General features: G+C 41.3%; 1 protein-coding gene across 1 annotated transcript; it reads right to left on the bottom strand.

The window, feature by feature from the left end:
* Nucleotides 1–9,170: 9,170 nt before the first annotated feature.
* col9a1a (collagen, type IX, alpha 1a) lies at nucleotides 9,171–21,007 on the bottom strand. The gene is made up of 31 exons (XM_079483970.1): nucleotides 20,812–21,007; nucleotides 20,288–20,362; nucleotides 20,098–20,136; nucleotides 19,938–20,000; nucleotides 18,510–18,563; nucleotides 18,300–18,335; nucleotides 17,911–17,934; nucleotides 17,444–17,497; nucleotides 17,284–17,337; nucleotides 17,166–17,198; nucleotides 16,886–16,942; nucleotides 16,729–16,782; nucleotides 16,454–16,507; nucleotides 16,125–16,178; nucleotides 15,993–16,046; nucleotides 15,416–15,469; nucleotides 15,283–15,336; nucleotides 15,138–15,191; nucleotides 15,006–15,059; nucleotides 14,867–14,911; nucleotides 14,698–14,751; nucleotides 14,538–14,591; nucleotides 14,395–14,448; nucleotides 12,800–12,871; nucleotides 12,579–12,614; nucleotides 12,428–12,472; nucleotides 11,916–11,948; nucleotides 11,203–11,349; nucleotides 10,754–10,997; nucleotides 10,543–10,620; nucleotides 9,171–10,321 (listed from the first exon to the last, which is right to left on the bottom strand). The coding sequence occupies exons 1-31, from the start codon at nucleotides 20,884–20,886 to the stop codon at nucleotides 10,116–10,118; spliced, it is 2,064 nt and encodes a 687-aa protein (XP_079340096.1). The 5' UTR covers nucleotides 20,887–21,007; the 3' UTR covers nucleotides 9,171–10,115.
* Nucleotides 21,008–21,371: the final 364 nt, after the last annotated feature.

The raw sequence follows: 21,371 nt of genomic DNA, 5'->3' as shown, positions 1-21,371 counted from the left end.
AACACGCTTGTCTTATTCAATTTTGATTTAAGCTTTTAAAGGGGTCATAGCCAAAAGTAATATAATGGTTTGTTTTAGGTGTAAGGCAATGTATATAGACGATTTAAGGTTTAAAAACACTGTATTTTCCACATACCATGCATGTTTGTATTTCCTCTTTGCCCAGCGTGTAGATTTTTTACAAAGCTCATCGCTCTGAAAAGCGAGGTGTGCTATGATTGGCCAGTCAACCAGCTGCAATTTGAATGGTCCAATACTGCAAGTGTGTGACGGAAATATACCGCCTATTACCATATTTGGAACATCAGGTTCCAAAGCAAATAGTTCTGGCAGGTACGCACACCTTACTTTGTGTATACATTTGGGCTGTCTAAGTCAAGTCATACCACGAACTGACGTAGAATTGTGGGTGTGTGGTTACACAGGGCGTTTCAGGGAGGTCTGGGTGAGCATTCGCTTTTAGATAGAATTCATCTTTTTTTTTTCGAAACTTTAATATATGCATGGGCAACTTATAACAAGACACAGAAAAACAGGTATTTGTGCCATATGACCCCTTTAAATGGAACTCATGAAGCTGTTGTGGAATTTTCTTATTCCTTAATCAAGGTGAGTTTCTTAAACACTTTAGACAAATGCAACACACAGAGAGCATGAGTTACTTTGCAAAGTAGTTTTATTGACATTCAGTCTGCATCAAAAGACATATGCAGAGTGAAGGTGCCTTCCTGTTCATTTACAGGGGCTTTTATATGATCCAAGCCATGACACCCCTTCTTCTCCCCTCCCTTGAGCAAGAACGTATCTTTGGCAACACAAATGTGTCGCCATCCCTTATCTTTACCAGAACCTCTTGGTCTTTGCTCAAGGGCAAAGGAGCTGAGTGGTCTGCCACGTAGCAAAACATTTCTCAAGAATTTAAGAACAACAAGATAGAAATTCTTGAATCAATTTTTACAGAGATTAGCATGAAGAAACCCACGTAATGAAAATTTCCATCACATTCCCATCTTTTATCATATATGATAACCAAACTCATGATGCCTCAACCTGTAAGATGAGCACTGCCCTTTCTCCAACAGATTTCATAGGCCATTGTCATCGTACTCCCTAAATTACCCTTCCGTGAGATCGATGGTCTTCATCATGAACCTTTGTTCAATTGCAGCCATGCTCCCTAATAGTATTTTATTTAAACACTTTTGAAAACAGTAAATTAAACATGGTAACATAATTATAAGAAATAATAATCCCACTAGAATGGGTAATGCCACCTGCATCAGCCACGCCCCCCAACCTTGGCTATTCCACCATTTCAACAGACTGTTAGTCATATCATCCGGTTCCCTGATTGCATTCTTCATGTGTTTTATAATGTCTTTGACATTATCAGTATAATCCGGAATATAGAAACAACAACTGACCCCGAGCATTTTGCACACACCGCCTTTCTCTGCTGTAAGCATGTCTAAAACTAATCTACTCTGTAAAACTACTTCCCTCATCTGTGCCATCTCCTCGCTCAATAGACCCAAAGCTTTCTCAGTCGAGTTTGCCAATGCTAAAACCTGCCAAGCCAATCCGTTCAATTTTGTCATGCTTAAAGCTCCACCAAGACCTCCAAAAATATTCCACAGGACAGTGCCCTGTGGGGACGTCCAGGGGTCCATCAACCATGCTCCTTCATAGGTACTGGGCATGCTGTCAACGTCGAGCAAATCCCTTTTTTCTCTGATTTTTCTAGGTGCGTAGGCAGCTGCTCCTATGGACAGGAGAGCTGGATAACAACAGCCTGTCCATTTCATGGGCAGTCTGTGGAATGCTCTTTCCCCACAGACCCATACTACGCCACTTAGGCCTACCTCGTCCTCTGAGAACGGGCAGGTGAAATTCCAACTATTAAAAGAACAATTTGGTTGGTTGTCATTGGTTTCCACTATGATTTTGCATTCTGATGTTCCTATGAGTGGCCCCCCTTTCGCTCTACACAGGCAAACATGCCCTACCCTGGGGTGTATATTCAGAGGCCTGGTGTCAAAACTGATGCTGTACTTACCACCTGGTTCTTTGCAGTCTGTCTTTCGTGCCGCCTCTGCTTCGTTGGTGCTGTTTGCAACTGTCAACAGGGTGGTGGCTTTGCAGGGTAATTGACCCTTCAGCCTTCTCTCATCCTCTAATCTCAGAGGACTAACTTTCCAAGCCTGCTCGAGTTGCATACACCACCAACAACTGTCATTCACTCCTACCTCTTTCTTCTGCATCAGAGCCAATGCACATGCCTTATTGCCTTTGCATTGGTACATTGCCTTTCTCATATCTACGTTCGTTTCTCCTGGATCTATCCATGTCCTAGCCTCTACTTCCTGTGCCTCTTTTTCTGCCTGCTCTGCCGCCTGAAAATTCCTTGGCTGTACTGATATCTGAACCTTCTGACCTGTGTCTTTCCCCATTGTTGACCACATACACCAGTATTGCCCTGCATCTTCCATCGTCAGATTCCATATTCTTACTCTCATCTGTGGGGTTCCTCCCCTTCCTTCATATTTTAATTTGTCTGAGTTAGAGTTAAGGTTAAAATCCCTCTTTTCCCTTTGTATTTCACCATCCCTGGGGACATAATGGCCCTCATTTTCTAAATTTATTGCCTTGTCGGCCGCCACACGTGATCCATCCGATTCCCATGTTGTGGCCACCACATCACCTGAGGTACAAGCACCTCGACATAAATACATATTCGTTCCCCAATAATTAGCAGAATTGGGGTCCCACTGTCCCTCCCCATACCATTTTACAAACCCCCTGTATATAGGATCACACAGAAACCAAATGCTTTTCCCTTCTTCCCCTCTAATTTCCAATGGCTCGATGCGTCCCGACTCGAACAGTTGATTCCCCTTTGCGAGCTCCAACAGCGCCGCTCCTCCTGTCGCTTGAGTCAGCATGACTACTGCGAAGAGCCATTTGGATTCCATGGTGATGGGCCTATGGTTGGGGTTGCCACTCCTTGGACACCTTTTTGCAGTGGGAGGCGTGTATCCACGTAGCTCTCTCCGCTACTTTCACCGCGGTGTGTGTGATCAACAACACCTGGTAGGGACCTCTCCAATGTCGGCTTTTCCACGACTTTCTCCTGAAATCCTTAACCACCACGAAGTCTCCCAGCTGGAGACTGTGTAATGGTTTGTCCGCTCCGTCTGCTACTGCCCCTTTGACCTGCACAGAAATTTGCGAGAGCAGAACACACATTTGTTTACAGTACCTGAGCAAACTGTTTTCGGCATGGGTGGTGACTCCGGCCATTGCCTCAGGGTTCCACCCCACTCTCCCTGGCCTTCCATATAGGATTTCAAAAGGAGACATATTACATCGTGTTTTTACTCGCATCCTCATATACATGAGTGCAATAGGCAAGGCCTGAACCCAGTCTAGGCCTGTTTCTTCCCCTATTTTTCTCAATTTTGCTTTAAACGTACCGTTTTCGCGCTCGCCGGCGCCCCCTGATTGTGGATGATAGGAACAGTGTTGGGTAATGTTTATTTTTAGGAGTTTCCCTACAGAGGCCAATGCCTCATTCACGAAGTGTCTCCCGTTATCGCTCGAGATTTTCTGTGGAATTCCCTATCTTGGCAAAATTTCCCTCAGCAGGAGTTTTACCACCCCACTGCTGTCTGCCTGTTTGGTGGGCATTGCCTCCACCCATTTGGAGAACATGTCCACCAACACTATGCAGTGTTTTTGTCCCCTACACGGGCTGAGCACAATGTAGTCAATCATAACATGTGTGAATGGCCCTTCTGGAGTGGGGTGTGCAGCCCTTGGCATAGTTATGGCTCTGCCTGTGTTGTTGGTTATGCAGATTGTACATGTGCTGCAATGTTTCTCCGCTGCTGCTGTAAACCCTTTTGTGTACCATATTTTTTGTACTGCTTGTAACATTCCCCCTTTGGACGCGTGGTCGAGACCATGCGTCAAAATTGCAAAAGCAGGAAAAAAATGTTTTGGCAAGCAAGGGAGGCAAGTCGGCCCCCACCACACGTTGTCTTTATAGTTACATGAGCATTTTTTCCAAAGTGCTCCCTCAGCTGGTTCCGCAAATGTTTGCATCTCTGCAAGAGAAAGAGTTTTGTTAGTGCTTTCTGGAGACGGCGTGTGTGACAGACTGGTGTCTGTCTGCTTCTCTGATGCTGCTTGCTTTGCCGCAAGGTCATCTCGTCGGTTTCCTGCAGAAATTGGGTCAGAAACAGAAATGTGTGCAGCGCATTTACACACAGCAATCTCAGATGGTAGAAGAATGGCAGAGAGTAAATCAGCAACCTGTGTATGGTTAAGAATCTTTTTACCATCAGCTTTCAAAAAGTTCCTGTGTTTCCAAAGTGTGCCAAAATCATGAGCTACACCAAATGCATATCTACTGTCTGTGTGAATGTTGACACTTTTACCCTCTGCCAATTCGGATGCGCGTGTGAGTGCAATGAGCTCTGCTGTTTGAGCAGAGAAATGGTCAGGCAGGCGGCCTGACTGTACTGTTTCAAAATCAGACACAACAGCAAACCCCACGTGATTCTTTCCCGCCTCATCTTTTCGTGCACTGCCATCTACATAGAAAGTCAAGTCTGCATTTAGCAGGGGTTCGTCTCTGAGATGAACACGTGGCGAGCAGACTTGCTCTAAAGTGGCAACACAGTTGTGTGGGTCACCATTGTCAGGAAGTGGCAGCAACGTGGCTGGGTTTAGTGTGTTACATCTCTTTACCGTGATGTTTGGCAATTCCAGCAACGTCAGATTATATCTCAGCCACCTCGCTGTAGATAAATGTGACACTCGTTGTTCCAACAGAATCATAGCCACTGCATGGGGAACAAACACAGTAAGGGGAGAATAACCAACAAACTCCCTAGAGGCCAGCACTGCTTTCTCTGCCGCTGCTACTGCGCGCAGGCACGGTGGGAGACCTTGTGCCACACTGTCTAATCTGGATGAAAGATAAGCAACGGGGCGCAGCTGGTCTCCGTGTTTTTGGAGCAGCACAGAGAGCATTGTGCCGTCTTTTTCGTCTACCATTTGTGTGAATGGTTTGTCTGGGTTTGGGATACCTAGCGCAGGCGCAGATTGCAGAGCTCGCTTGAGATCACCAAAAGCCTCAACCCCTGCATCAGTCCATTCAATCTGCGCATTTGCAGTCATGGGCTTCCCGTGAATCAATACCGTGAGATGTTTTTCCATCTCTGTGTACCTCAAAATGAAATTCCTACAGTAAGAGGTCATCTCTAAAAATGTCATTAGTTGCTTCTTAGTTTTTGGGCGTGCGATGTCTGAAATTGCAGACACGCGCTTTGCGGACAGCTGTCTGCCACGGTCAGTAATTTCGTGACCCAAAAAACGAACAAATTGTTTTGCCAGCTGGACTTTGGAGATATTCACTTTGTGTCCTTCGTGTGCCAAATGAGTTAACAGTCGTACAGTGTGTTCTTCACATTGCGCTTTGGTGGGTGCACATAAAAGAATGTCATCCACATACTGAAGCAATGCCACCCCCTTCGGGAGAAGGAATGGCTCCAGTGATTGTCGCAGTGCCTCGTTGTAAATGGTCGGTGATTCGCAGTACCCTTGGCATAGACGTGTGAATGTATATGGCTTGCCATCAAATGAAAAGGCGAACCAGTATTGTGAGTCTGGGTGTACTGGCACACTGAAAAATGCGTTTGACAAATCAATCACCGTGTACCATTTGTCTCAGGCGGAATTTGGCTGAGAATGGTATACGGGTTGGGTACGTTTGGTGCTCGTGGCTGTACTGCGGCATTAACTGCTTGCAAATCTTGTACGAACCGCCATTCAACGGGTGCTCCCTTTTCTCTGATCTTTTTAACTGGAAACAAAGGTGTGCGCACAGGTGAATTTGGGCATGGCACAACTATGCCTTTTTTGAGAAACTCGTTGAATATTGGCCTTATGCCATTGAGGGCTTCTGGTTTTAGGGGGTATTGCTGCTTGCATGGGCGGAAATTACTCTTGGGCGTTATCACAACAGGCTCACAGTTCTTTATTAAACCAACATCATATTTTCCTGTTGCCCACAGCTGTACGGGCACCTTTCCCAGAATTTCTGGTATGTCAACATGCATCATCAAACTATCCGTGTGTGAAAACACTTCAAGTCCCCTTGTTGCTGACAGACAGGCATGATTCTCAACACGATATGCATGCAATGAGTTTGAATATTGCACGTCATCCTTTGTAACCCAATCTGTGGCATGCACACATTTGGTAGCAAACACACCCACATCTGACCACAGCACTGCATTTGGCTTGGTGAGTGAGATGTGGGGCTCTATATTATCTACATCATAGAGAGAACACTGATGTGTGGTGAGCTTTACGATCGCCGCACACCATTGGCCTGTCCACACGATGTGTGTGTGGCGGATACATTCGGGTCGTGTTGGTATCATGCTCCATCTGTCATCATACTCTTGGTCGGGTCCCTCAGACACGTGTGTTGTACAATGCAAATGACCTCGTTCCATAAACTTGCCTCCGAACACTAAAGCCTCTGCTTCTCTGAGTAATGCGTCAGATTGTATCTGCCACTCATACACATACAGGGGTTCGGGGCGAGCATCTTTTTGGGTCATAAACATTGTCCAACATTTCACTTCAATGCCCGAGGGATCACAGTTTAGTGACATCTTAGTTTTACACATTATGTCTCTGCCCAGCAAATTAATCGGGCAGCAATCAGACATTAGAAACCTATGGTGAAATTTGACACCCCCCAACTCGCATTGCACCCTTTCAGACATAAATTCTTTTACAGTAGAGCCACTAGCATTTAAGGAGTACACGGCTAGTGTTGATTCTGGCAAATTTAAACATTTCTTGTGAATCACAGTATTTGTTGCCCCTGAATCTATCAAAAATTCAAGCGGTTTGTTGCACACGAGCATTGTGCATTTTGGCAAAGTTCGGAAAGCGGTTTCATTCATCATAGAATGTGAGCTAAGCAGATCTTCGTTGCATACAGTAGGAAAAAGCATTTCTTCATTGCATATGCTAGGGAAATCATACTCACCGCCCTTGGAATGATGCCTCACCTCCTCACTTCAATCTCCCTTTTCTTTTGACCCCATTTGCCTCAGAGGCTCCGGACAGTCGTTCCGCCAGTGCCCCGTCTTTCCGCAATTGAAACATTTCTCTGGATCATAGGTGCTAGAGGGTTTAAAACCTCCTCTCCCTCTTCCACGTCCACGCCACTGACCTCCTCTCTTCCCGTTTCCTCTTCCTCCATGCCCTACTCCGATATTCATTAGAGCCATGTGGAGTTCTTTATCTTGGGTGTTTTTCTTTTGAAACTGTTTCTTGTCCGTTTGTCTTTCGGCGTGCACAGCGTGACGGACGATCTCGCTCATTCTCGCGCGATCTGGCTCGATGCATGATTTTTCCACTTCTCGTCTCAGCTCTCCCCTTAGGTTTTCGCAGAAAAGTGGATCTGAGATGTCCTTCGAACGGACCAATGTCCGGTCCGTCTGAATCAGGTTGAAGTCCAGAATGTTCTTTAAATTCTTCCTCCAGTCTGGCCAAGAAATCCTCCACCCTTTCATCAGTCTTTTACACACAAGCAGCGATCTTATCCAGATTCAGAGCTTTGGGGAAAGTAGATTTTAGTCCTTCTAAGAATTCTTCCAGAATCCTCCTGTACTCAGCATTGCTTGCGTGCGACCAATCGACATGTTCCCTTCTCTTATCCTCCACAGGCCATTTACCCTGTAGCTTTCTTAAGTCAGATGGTTTTAGTTTGACTTTCAACAGTCTCTCTAATTCTCTCGTTGAGGGGAGAATTCCTTGCAAAATGTCAAAAGTTCGTCAGCCATCAAAACTCCCCCTTTCTCTGCTGAACTTAGATGTTCCGCTGCCTCTTTCATTTCGGCTTTGGTCCAGGGTCTAAAAACCAGTTCGGGTCCCTCTGGACCTGCCACCTCGACCATAGGGAACTGCTGTCCATCTTCATCGAAAGATTCTTTGCGATAAAGGTCGTTAGACGTATTCTGCCATGCGGGTGAAGTATCCGTCTGTGTCTGTCTTTTTACCGATCCTCTCGTCACGGGAACTCTGGCGACCGGAGGGGCTGGATGGTCTTTATCCTGCTTTGGGGTTACCACGGGCTGTGGCATGTGCGGCATTGGTGCTGGTGGGGGCACTGGCGCTGCCTCGATCGGGTTCAGATGTCGGTGAGGAGGCACACAATCATCCTCCGGTTGGTGTTTGTAACAAGTCATAGATGGGGGTAAAGGAGACAGAGGGGTTAAAGCAATATACTCAGGCAAAACAGGGTATAATGGAGCATGCGGCGGTGGGGGTGTATGACACGGTGTATGACACGGCGGTGGAAGTTCTTCCAAAGCCTTTTCTTTAAAAACATGGTCACGTCTATTTGCTTCCTTTTCCCATAATTCTAAACATTTACACGCTTCGTCATATTTTTCCCTTTCTTTTGTAGACATTTTAAATATGTCTTTTTTCCCCATGTGTTCTCTTATTTTCCCTAATTTTGTGGTACTAAATGTACCGTTTTCTGGAAAGTTAGCTTTTTCTATTAAATAGGGTACACCTTGTAAACTTCCCGTTCCCCACCTTTTCCTCATTTCTCTGTATGTTGGTTTATCCATATCCATATGGGAACTTCCCTGCCCCATTTTTTATTCTGAATAGTCTCCCAGACTCGATTCTGAGTAGTCTCCCCTCTTTTACCAGACTGTTTAGAATCTATCTCGATTCTGAGTCGTCTCCCCTCTTTAACCAGACTGTTTAGAATCTATCTCGATTCTGAGTAGTCTCCCCTCTTTTACCAGACTGTTTAGCGCTAAGTAGTCTCCCCTTTCTTCCTTTAGACTGTTCAGAATATTTTCAACTCACCGTTTTTCACTTTTGTGCCTTGCACTGAGTTCTTTTGGGATCACGTCAGCCTGGGGTCCGGAGTAGAGTTCTCTCGTCCCTGTATGGGGTTAGAGCTGGATTTGCTATGTCCAGGATGATCAGTCAACCCAAGTCCGTTCTCCGTCAGCCTTGTGATCCCATCCTCGTCGCCAAATTGTTGTGGAATTTTCTTATTCCTTAATCAAGGTGAGTTTCTTAAACACTTTAGACAAATGCAACACACAGAGAGCATGAGTAACTTTGCAAAGTAGTTTTATTGACATTCAGTCTGCATCAAAAGACATATGCAGAGTGAAGGTGCCTTCCTGTTCATTTACAGGGGCTTTTATATGATCCAAGACATGACACCCCTTCTTCTACCCTCCCTTGAGCAAGAACGTATCTTTGGCAACACAAATGTGTCACCATCCCTTATCTTTACCAGAACCTCTTGGTCTTTGCTCAAGGGCAAAGGAGCTGAGTGGTCTGCCACGTAGCAAAACATTTCTCAAGAATTTAAGAACAACAAGATAGACAGTCTTGAATCAATTTTTACAGAGATTAGCATGAAGAAACCCACGTCATGAAAATTTCCATCACAAAGCTTTTATCAAAATCTTTTATTTTTTCCCTTTTTACAACTCCAGGTGTCACATCCAGGCCTTCTATCATAAATACTACATATAGAAAACATCTACATGTTTTTTCTAAACATGTTTCTCACCCACCAATGCAATGAACCACAAGAGTTTTTAAAAGTGTTTGAGAGTAAAGAAAAACTGATAACACAATGTCTGGAAATGATTTTTAACTGACTTCAATATTGACAAATTTACAAAGTTCTGTTAAGGTAGCTTCACCATTATTACAGTCTTTAATGTGTAAAGCAACCAAGTCGTGACAGTACTGTAAAAAACCAGACCTGAGCATGTATTCTTTGCAAACTAGGATTGCACTGATATTTGAACACTTGAGGTTTATTTTGAGCTATAATAGGAATATTAGAACTATACAAAACTTTCCCAAAAGCTTTTTTGTTAAACTGGGATGAATGACTGGGAATCGATTCCTCATTCACTCTTGTGTTTGATATACCATCAACACAGAAATCTCCTCGTAGAGGGAGTCACTCCTTGAGTCTCTCAAGTTTCCCTGTCCAGCAGTGCTGGGCTCTGATGTTCAGCTCTCTGATGGTTGTCCACTCATAGACTGTCTGGTCCCTTCATGCTGGACTCCTTAACGGAATGTGAGCCTGCAACTGCTTGAAGGACACACTGTGATGACTCGCAGTATCCGTTGACACCAGCAGGACCAGGTGGTCCGGGCACGCCTGGCATTCCATGAGGACCTACCGGTCCTCTTAGGCCATCACGCCCATTACTGCCGTATGCTGGCTTTCCAGGTTCACCTGAGAGAAGGTGGGAAACAGATCAGATGTTTCTAATATTTAGAAATGTGATGTGAGGTCATTAAGTTCCACCTCACTCAACTTCAGGGCTTAACACATTTAAAAATTGTAATGAGGCTTACCCATTTTTTAAGCACTGTTATGAAACCTAGCGTGTAGAATCTAAAATCCATATACCCAGGTTTCTTTTATTATTCCAAAATATTAAGTCAAGCTCTTACCTGGAAGTCCTGGTGGTCCGGGTATTCCCTTGGCACCCTGAACTGTAGGTCCCCTATCTCCCCTGTCACCTTGATCACCTACATCACAGAAAAATGTAATGTTTGTACGGTTTACTTTCCCGAAATGCCTTTCAATTATGTAACTTGGAAAGCTGATATTTTACTGCAAATAAACAGCTTGCAAGTGTGAGAGGCTGCAGTCTCTTCGTACCTTTAGGCCCTTTTCTCCCCAGAGGACCTAGAGGCCCTTTGAGACCTGGCAGACCTCTGCCCCCGGGATGTCCAGGAAAACCATTGTTTCCAGCAGGGCCTGGAGATCCAGGGGGACCGGGAGGGCCTGGTAACCCAGCGATGCCTGACTCAGGCCTTGTCAAACTGGCTGCCATCTGGGCAAGCTGACTTTGCATAACCCTCATGCAGACGTGCTTTATGTGCTCATCTGTAGGTCCTCGTCCCTGCGAAAAAAGTCATGTTGAAACTATTAAAGGGATAGTTCTCCCATAAATGAGGATTTCTTCAACATTTATTCACCCTTGTGTAAAAATGATTGATTGATAGAGTTTGGTGATATCCAATAACAGGTATAATGGACTCTATATGATAAAAGTGCCATGGCATGAAGTGTCATGTGGTTATTGAGATTATTAAAAACAAACGTACTAATCGTCCCTGTGACCCAGGCAATCCATGAACACCTCGATCTCCCTGCATGCCTCTTGGTCCAGGCCCTCCAGGTAGTCCCATGGGTCCAGGCTGGCCACGTGCTCCCTCTGGTCCTTTATTTCCTGTTTCACCTGGCTTTCCTGTCTAAATAATACGAAGGTGAGCAATAATTAATTCATGGAAGTGGTCACATGGAATCACATGGTATGCATTGAAAGCTCTGAAAATCCATTAGATTGATTAGAAAGAAAGACCTCATGTGGTCTCATGTTGTAACAACATTGAATCAAATTTTAATGTTCTTTATGTGTTTGTGCAGTGTTTTCAATGTTTCAAGATATTTATGAAAACATTTACATGTCATTTTGAGGATTAAAGATGAGTTTAAAAGGATAAAATTATCCCTTACAGGTGTACTTTAATATGAATATATAGAGCTGAGTATAGTAGTTCACTTTTAGTGGTCACTGACGACATTTATGAAATAGCTTTGTATACTGCGCTAGGCTTTAATGGACTAGTTTTTTGATGCACATGTATTTTGTTGCCTATGTTGTTATAATTGCTTCCGATGTTTCCTCATCTGTAAGTCGCTTTGGATAAAAGCGTCTGCTAAATGACTAAATGTAAATGTAAATAAATGAGATGACATAGAACAAAGCTCAGAAAAGTGGTTTAAGAAATCTTGTCATCACTTAATCCAAACTCACCGATCCTTTCTCTCCGGACTCTCCTTCATCACCCTGAGAAAATAAGTGGACATGATTCATATATTACTAAAATATAAAAACAATAGGCTATACTTTAATTTTGAAGACTGATGACCATTCAAACAAACTGGTAAATTTTATTAGTTAAAGGGATAGTTCACCTTCAAAATAAAAATTCTGTCATTATTTACACGCCTTCATGTCATTTTCTTTCTTTCTTCTGCAGAACACAAAAGAAGATATTCTGAAAAATGTTGGAAACAGAAAACTATTGGTCTCCACTGACTTGCATTGGTTTTGTGTCCATGCAATAGAAGTCTAATGGGTTTTTGGGTACCAAAATTTTTCTAAATATCTTTTTTGTATTTTGCAGAAGAAAATCACACAGGTTTGAAGTGACAACATGGTGAGTAAATGATGACAGAATCTTTACAACAAATTAAAATTGTAACATTTTTAAGTGAACTATTCCTTTAATCCCTGGAGATATATTTTTTGCTATTTTTACTTACCAAATCTCCCTTCTCTCCTGGTGTACCCTCTTCACCAGGTGGCCCCTAGATAAACACATAATATATTATTTGTATAATTTGAGTGAGACAAATTTAAATCTAGTAGCCATATTAAGTATATATAATGCAACTACAATTGATGTAGACCTACTTGCTCGCCTTTTGGACCAGTGAGACCAACACCACCCTAAAGCGTGAAACAAATACGTGAATATACTCTGTAATTAGGCTTGCATTGCAAAATTGTAAAATACTGCATACTCCAGAGAGGACCATGCTAGTATGCTGTTTAGAACATATTTGTATGGTCTTTCATATTATACATTAAACAAAAAACATGATTGATTATTGAAACATGTTTTTTAATCATACCCTATCTCCTTTTTGCCCAAGCAGTCCAGCAGGCCCAGGATGACCAGGAAGGCCTGGATCTCCTTTACCGCCCTGTGGAATACATAAACACACACATACTTATAAACAAACAGAAATACTTCAACACTGCCTGGCCTGGCCTGTGCTTGAGTCTGCCTTACAAACCACATCTGCTCTAAAAGAAAACACAGTTTGCTATGTGAGGAAGGTATTAGAGGGGCACATCTGAAGGTGTGTGCATGGATATGGATCATGATGAAGTCTGATGGCCTCCACTGGCTGCTTTAAGGAATTTCTGTAAAACAGAGAAGTCATTCAGGCCCCCCTCCTGCTCTGAATATCTTCTTACCAAAGAAAATACCCTCTTCCACTAGACCTACATAACAACAGGCTATTCATTCCACTACCAGTCAATTTCTGTACTAAGGCGAAGCAGTGCTTTTCTAAAGAGATTATGTTACAGATTAAGCACAGGAGGTAGTGTAAACAAGTCTCGGAAAGTGGCAACTACTAGTTTCTACTGGTTTATAGACCGGGTAACATGCTATTTCATGCATTCTGACTTCTTTAAACATGCTAGCTTCTCATGCTTAACATGATCAACTTGTTAAAAAACTAGTTGGACGTAGAGGTAGTATTTCTGGGCTTGATAGACTCTCCCAACACTCGGAACGTTTTTTATAAGTCTGAAACCCTTTGTAACAGTGATCCAATTCCTTTTATTGGGCAATTCTTCCGGAAAAGCATGCCCATGGCAAAGCGAAATAAAATGTCCAACCGACGAGCGATAGGAAAACCCGCTAATCAAGATTGGCTGCGCTGCATCAGCTGCAGCTCGACACTTTTGCGATAGTGAGAGATGTTGTATGTTTGTTTGTTCAAGGCACTTCAGTGATGGATGTTATCTAAACGGTGGATATAAAGCCTGGATTTGAAGATCGTTTGAAACTGATATATGGCGTAGCCCCACTGCTAAAAGATGCCGGACATGAAACGCACACATCAAACTAAGTCACATGTCTGTGCTTTGTTGGCAATTGGCGTGTATGTGCATAATGTAAAGAACACGAAGGGTATTAATACGATGTATTGTGTGCTCGTGCTGTAGTTCGGTCCCCTGCCTGCCTCCAGCAGCTTGTCTTTTTCCGGAAATAATCGTACATCTGTATCTCTCTTTTATACATTTGATCAAACTATATACTCTTTGAAGATATGACGTATGCAATGCTACTGTATAGATACTCAAGATTAATATGAGATTGGCAGAAACTGTGAGTGTTACCCGATCTTTTAGGACTGCTGGGTATTGGGAATGTTACCGCACAGGATGACGGGTAATTCTTCACTGTGACAAAAAGTAGAAATGTCCAATGGGACATGTCACAACATTGTGGACACATGAAGTGCGTCATTTTGGACAGGGCTTTGAGAGTTTGGAGTAGAAGGTGGATTCCGTACTCAGAATTTATGTTGAAATCCGAGTTGTTCTGTAAGGTCTTGTCTTTTATCTTTGTGTTTTACAGCAGCTATTTCTCATAATATCAGTACTATATAATAAAACAGGATTGGAGGATCGAAGGTTTCATGCAACTTACCCTCGCACCTGGCAACCCTGCAGGCCCATCAGGACCTTTTTTTCCTCGTTCACCCTGGAGAACAAAGAGCGAGAGAGAGAAACGATTATTGAAGTGATTATTTTGTATCTGACGCTTTGTGATGTGTAGGGAAGTATACTCACTGGCCCACCTCGTGCTCCAATAGGTCCAACCTCTCCCTGCTCACCACGTTCACCCTGAAATAAACATAGGAAAATCAAACTATTATTCAGCCGGTTTCATGTTTCATCATGTCATCATGTTTAGTCTTTCATATAGTTTATTGTAAACACTGGGACTCACAGTTTTTCCATTGTTTCCAATCAGACCTGTCACACCTGGATCACCTGTGTTTCCCTGCAGAGATCAAACAGGTTATCTTTCCTGTTAATGTGCACATAACTTAAGATTTGTAGTAATCATAAAAAAATGAGAAAATCAATCCAAGTTATAGAATTAAAGTACCACCTACTTTTTCACCCATATGGCCTTTTGCTCCTGGCATACCGGGTAAACCCTGGAAGAGATTAACATATCAATCTAAAGTGTATAAAGAAACAATACATGCAAGCCATAATGGATTCACAATAGAGGTCAAAGGTGATACGCACTGGGAATCCCTGAAGTCCACTCTCACCAGGTGAGCCAACTTTCCCAGGAAGACCCTAGAATAGCAATGGACACATAGATTAAAATCACTAAGCTGAATAATAATTTTTCACGGAATGGATCAAAGTCTTTACCTTTACTCCAGGCAGTCCAGGAATACCATCACGACCGTCCACGCCAGGCAAACCCTGTGACAAAAGAGAATTTAAATTGAATACTGTACGTCTATAACGGTAACAATGATATGTGATCAGTTCAACTGTAGCAACGGTAACTTACAGTTTCACCTTTTGGTCCTGGTAAACCATTTAGGCCCTGCACCCCCAGTGATCCCTAAATAAAACATCAACCAAAATGTAATGTTAGTGCTAAGCTAAGTTGTGTTTATGTGAATGAATGTTATATAACTCACCTGAGCTCCCTTTGGTCCAGTCTCACCTACTTTTCCTCTTTGACCACGATCACCCTTTAAAACATCACATTTTGTATTATTATTTTTATAAACGTTCCCATCCTGTTTTTCATTCTCTAAACAGTCTGTCCCCTTAAAGGGATAGCTCACCGAAAATACAATTCTGTCATGAATTGCTCACTCTCTAGTTGTTCCAAACCTGTATACATTTCTTTGTTTGGTTGAACACAGAGAAAGATATTTGGATGAATGTTAGCAACAGAGATTTCTGGGACATCATTAAAAAAATGAAAATGGTTGTTAAAGGTTTGCTTTGCTTAATTATTTAAAATATATTATTTTGTGTTAAACAGAACAAAACACATACAAATATTTTCCTACTGTGGTACTCAATGATGTCCCAGAGCTGTCAGTTGCTAACATTCTTCCAAATATCTTTCTCTGTGTTCAACAACAAAGAAATGTATACATGTTTGGAACAACCTCCTGTAGTGTGTGCGCAAACTCATCAATTATTTTACAAATATTTGCATCATAAATCATTTGATTAGGTGAAACAATACATTTTGGCACTTACAGGGGCACCCTGGACACCCTGAGGACCCAAATCGCCAAGATTTCCACGAAGACCCTAACAAAAATAAAAATAATTTAGTTACTAGATTACATATAATTGTGTTTTTTCATATAAAGACCTTTGGAGCCTTACCCTATCACCTTTAGGGCCCATCATCCCGGTGATTCCTATCAGACCTGGCTGACCCTTTGATTACACAACAAACACATGTTAAGATGTTAAGTGATAGCACAAACTCATACCAGAAAAAAATCACCTAAACCTTGTATCTCCAGTTTTAATGATTTTCACTTTTACATACAGTAAATTACAGATATTGCTACCATTCATGTCTTCTGTTGGATTTTGTATTTAATGTAAAGTGGCAGTTTTGGAGATATGAGCTTTCAGTCCCACAGTGACGATATGTAGTGTATTATCTTATAGTGTATGTATCTTATTATACAGGACAAGTTTTTTACAGGTAGTCCTTGTGCGCCTTGCTCTCCGGGTACTCCTTGATCTCCTTCTTCTCCCTGTAACATGAAATATTAAATATGTCCATTTAGTCATGATTCATTCCCCTTAAACACAATAACGTTGATTCAATAAGGAAAGTAATGACGTGGTGTTTCAAATTAGTCACGCAGATGTTTTGGAGGCAACATTTGGTAAATCACAAGGTCACTTGCTGACTTCATACAAAAACAATTTACGAAACATAAACGAAAAAAATCACACCAAATTTGACTTTCACCTTATGACCTTGTCGACCTGGTTCACCTGATTCACCTTTGACACCTTTGTGGCCCTAAAGACAAAACACCAAAATAAATGGAAATAGAGGACACGTGTTAGCATCAAGCGGTTGAAAGAGCTTATTCAAATCAATTGAAATATAATTTTAAATGCACCTTCATGCCTGGAAGACCAGTGTAACCAGTCAAACCAGAAGTACAGGCATTTGGACACTGAGAAACATAACAAAAACATTGATCAGTAAAAATGTTGATGCAGAAACCTTTTATTTCAGCATTTTTCAGCCAATAAAAAACAAACATTAGGAAGAAAGCAATCATGATGAATGTTGATATTCAACCCAAACAAATATAATATGGTTTTGTTAATCTTTTTGTAAATTATAACAACAAAAATGTGAGGAAAGACAAACAGAAATATAGCTCAAATTCTTACCAGCTCTTTACCATCCCAGACTCCAGGAGGACCCTGTTATGATAAGAAAACATGTTCTAGAGCTACTAAACAAAAGAAAAAGACAATAAGAACATAAAGATATGACCATACAACTTACTCTGGGCCCAGGCAGTCCCTGTGTGCCAACAGGACCTCTCGGTCCACGACTTCCCTTCACAAAAGGAACCAGAGACATACCTTTAAGTGATAGCACTGGTACAAAAGATATATTTTTATCGAAGATTTTATATTGTGAATCATTAAATATGAATACATACAGGTGGACCAACTTTTCCAAGTTCTCCAGGTAATCCATCCTCTCCATCAGCACCCTACAACAGCACATTAACAGAATTTAATATTAACATAATCCTTGCGTCCATTAAGGTCCAGTGTAATTTTGGGAGGATCTATTGACAGAAATGCAATATAATATACATATGTGTATAAAGACCTTACATTATGAAGTGTTATGTTTTTTATTATCTTAGTATGTGCAATTTCTATCTAAATACACCGCAGGTCCCCTTACATGGAATTCACCATGTTGTTTCTACAGCAGCCCTGAACAGACAAACTGCTTGACAGAACGTGTTTTGTGAAAAGTTATCTCCTTTGGGAAAGAAGCAAAAAAGTGCTTCGAAAGGGAAGGGTGAAGTGAGCAACCTCACCACTAGATGCCGCTAAATTTCATACACTGGACCTTAAAACTAATGACAAGAAATGAAAAAATTGAGACACTTACAGCCTCACCGTCCTCTCCAGCACCCTGTGAACACAGTAACACATCAATATCAGCAGAAAATTTACCCCAAAATCAAAAAAGGTGACCATTTATGTGATCTGCTAAATATTTGCCCTCATAATAAAATCATATGTAGGTATGCAGTGATACATGAATGTACATGAGTGGTTGAAGTACAATGTCAATGACCTGAACTTGACCTAATAAACTACTGCTTGCAACAGTAGATAAAAAGTACAGCCATTCTAAACTGGGAAGTCACTGTGCAAATATAAATATTTAACAAACTTATGGTATCAATATAATATGATTGGAATCTGCAGACTGAAATCATAGGATCTATATACAACTAAATACAAGAGAGGATAATGTGTGAATAATTTACTTACAGGAGGTCCTCTTTGCCCCGGTTCACCAGGTTCACCCTAATAAACAATAAACATCATAGCAAACGTAATAAATAAACCTTATAAACATACCAAATACAAAATCTTTTGAATAGAGCTAAAAACATAGTTGAATTATTTCATTGAAGCATCAGTCATACATAAAAAGAGTGTAGTGTTTTAAAAATTTTAAATGATTGTCTGAAAACATACTTTTTGTCCAGGAGGACCCAGAGGACCAGCTTCACCACGTGGACCGGTCAAACCCTTAGAAAACAAAGACATCAATGAGCTTTATCTTTAGTCAAAGCAGAAGTTTAGAGGTCAGTAATGATTTCTGTTAGTAGGAAAAATGTTTGTATCGTTTGTTCTGTTAAATACAAAATAAGATATTTTGAATAATTAAGGAAAGTAAACAGTTCTTCTGGGTTCTTCAGGGATTTTAATAGGGTAGTCAATGATGTCCCAGAAATGTCAGTTGCTAACATTCTTCAAAATATCTTTCTTTTTGTTCAACTAAAGAAATATATATAGATTTAGGACAACTTGGGGGGCAGTAATTCATGTTAGAATTTTTAATTTTTGGGTGGAGTAGCCCTTTAATTATCCACTTATTGCATTCAATGTTTCTTCATGAAATGAACAAAAATATTTGTATAGACACTGACAAAAATACCAATTTCCTTGCCAAGCCCCTAACTAGAGTAACAAACTCCGCCCACATCTCTTCTTATCTAGATCACAGCAGACACAATACTTCATCACTTGGACACATGACACACCTCTCAAAAATGACACCTATTCATAAAAACATATATTATATGTTTGGATATTTTCAATACAAAGAACCTTTTTAATACACTCCTCTCGATAGTCTGGATGATACTGTATATCGTTGCTGTCTTTTTGAAACCTTGTATGTCCAAAATCCGCGTTTTTCAGGAAATGGAAAAAAACACTGTAGTCTACTTTTTAAATGATTGCATACTGTGTTGTCAAAGTTAACAAGCACTTTTTAATACTTTTAATTGGTTCGATATTTGCAAAACCAGAGGCAAACATAAAGGGTGACTAATAATAATGATTTACGGCAAAAAATAAAAATCACAAAATATGGAGATACAAGGTTTCAGAAGGACAGCAGCGATATGTATATATAATATATGACTAATTTAGGAACAAATTAATCCACGTTCATGAATACTGTGTGGTTGGAGCTGGACACATCATTTATGTATGTAGTGTGTGTATACACGCATGTAGGTATAAATGATTTAAATGTGCCAGTCTGAGGGGGATGTGGTCTTCCTCACCTCTCATCAGTTTTTAGCATTGCACTCAGCACCAGCACAAGAGCCACAAAGAAGCTCCTGTACCTCAGTTTAATGTACACTCCCATCAGCAGCAGTACACAGTTCAGCTCCTGTAGCTCCACACTTACACAAAAGGATCTCTGTCTCCATCAGGAAGCACGTAAGGGACTCTCTCTTCCCTCTTTCATTTTTTTTATCCATGAGTTAATTTTTTCACCCAGACCTCTCCAGTACGAACTACACTCATATTCTCTGATGCTGGAAGAGTTATTTAAGCTGATTTAATCTTTTTTACCAGACCCTTAAACAAGTAAAGATCAAGACTCACGTCTGCTCCTGGTTTTCCTGGAAGGCCATTTAGTCCGTCTTTGCCATTGTCCCCATCAAAGCCCTGGTGAACACATTCATCTGATTAATCGATTGTAAAATATAATTACCAATATATGCTGGCATGCAAAACATTGGTTCTGAAAAAGACAAGTACTTACAGGGGGACCGTTTGGGCCAGGACCAGGTCCCCTCTCGCCCTGAATGTCATTTAAAATAATACATAAGATGACATTTTAAGGTGACATTAAGGTACCTTGTGCACAAAATAAGCATACATGTGTATTTTGATTCTACTGTGAAGTCGATAAACAGTGAGGAGATTCTAAAAACGAAACTGCCAAGACTCACATCAATGCCGTCAACGCCAGAAAACCCAGGAATCCCTGGAGGTCCAGGTGGCCCTCTCGGTCCTGCTGGCCCCCTCTAAAAAACATGCACACACACAAGAATGTCTCAGAATTAATTCTGAAATCCACATGGCTTAGTCCGCATAGTTCTTAGAACAAAGAGGTTATTGTCTGATGCTCTGAAAGAAGTAAGTCTGTAAAGGCATCACAATAGATGTTTTCTGATCCTGTGAAAATGATAACAGCTGTACACACCTGGACCAATTTAATGTAAATAACTTTCATATGTATAGAAGTTTTATTGGACTCAGATAACAGCATAGGCAGATATTGTTCAATAATAAATAAAAATATCTAGTGGCGTTCTAAAATAATCCATGTACCTTTCACACATCAAAACATACATTTCTCTATACAGACCCAGGTTGTTTTTTATATATTACAACATAGACGTTTTAAGAACAACAGTAACTCAATGCACTACTCAAAACACAAGCATACGCCAAATAAATCATTGTTTCCTACCTGTGCAGAGGTGATGAGGACTAACTGCAGTAAAATCCCCAGCAGGGATGCGCGTACAGTCCCGGCGTGCGTCATGCTCACCTCGATGACTTGGATGAGGCAAAATGGTATTTTTTAGGAGATTTGTTGGGGTTCACGGGTTTTCTGACAAAATCCCCCAACCAGACCTCCACACCATATACCAGTCGCTCGAAGTAGTATTAAAAATGCATGTTTATTCATGAGACGCGCTGGAAACTGGGAGGTGATTTGGTGGGAGGAAAAAGTTTGGAGTAAAGTGGGCGTGGCTCAGGTTCTTGTGGGTACCGCTTGTAAACAAGACATTTCTTATCAAAGTGAATAAATTGTATATAAAGTAGTTAAATATAACAATAAAATATAATATAATAGTTCTTTCAGGTTTTTGCAATGCGTTCATGTTTTCGCGTGGTAACCAGACGATTACTAAATATTTGTTACAAAAAGGTAAATATTTACTTACACTGTTAAATGAAAAATATAATTTACCCTAGTTAACTTTTGTTAAGCTCTCCTTTATTTATTTTAATGTGATTTTAGGC

This window comes from Barbatula barbatula (genome assembly GCF_947034865.1).
Source record: "Barbatula barbatula genome assembly, chromosome: 20".
Classification (NCBI taxonomy): Eukaryota; Metazoa; Chordata; class Actinopteri; order Cypriniformes; family Nemacheilidae; genus Barbatula; species Barbatula barbatula.
Note: the sequence above shows the minus strand (reverse complement) of the source record. Positions and strands in the feature narration are given on the sequence as shown.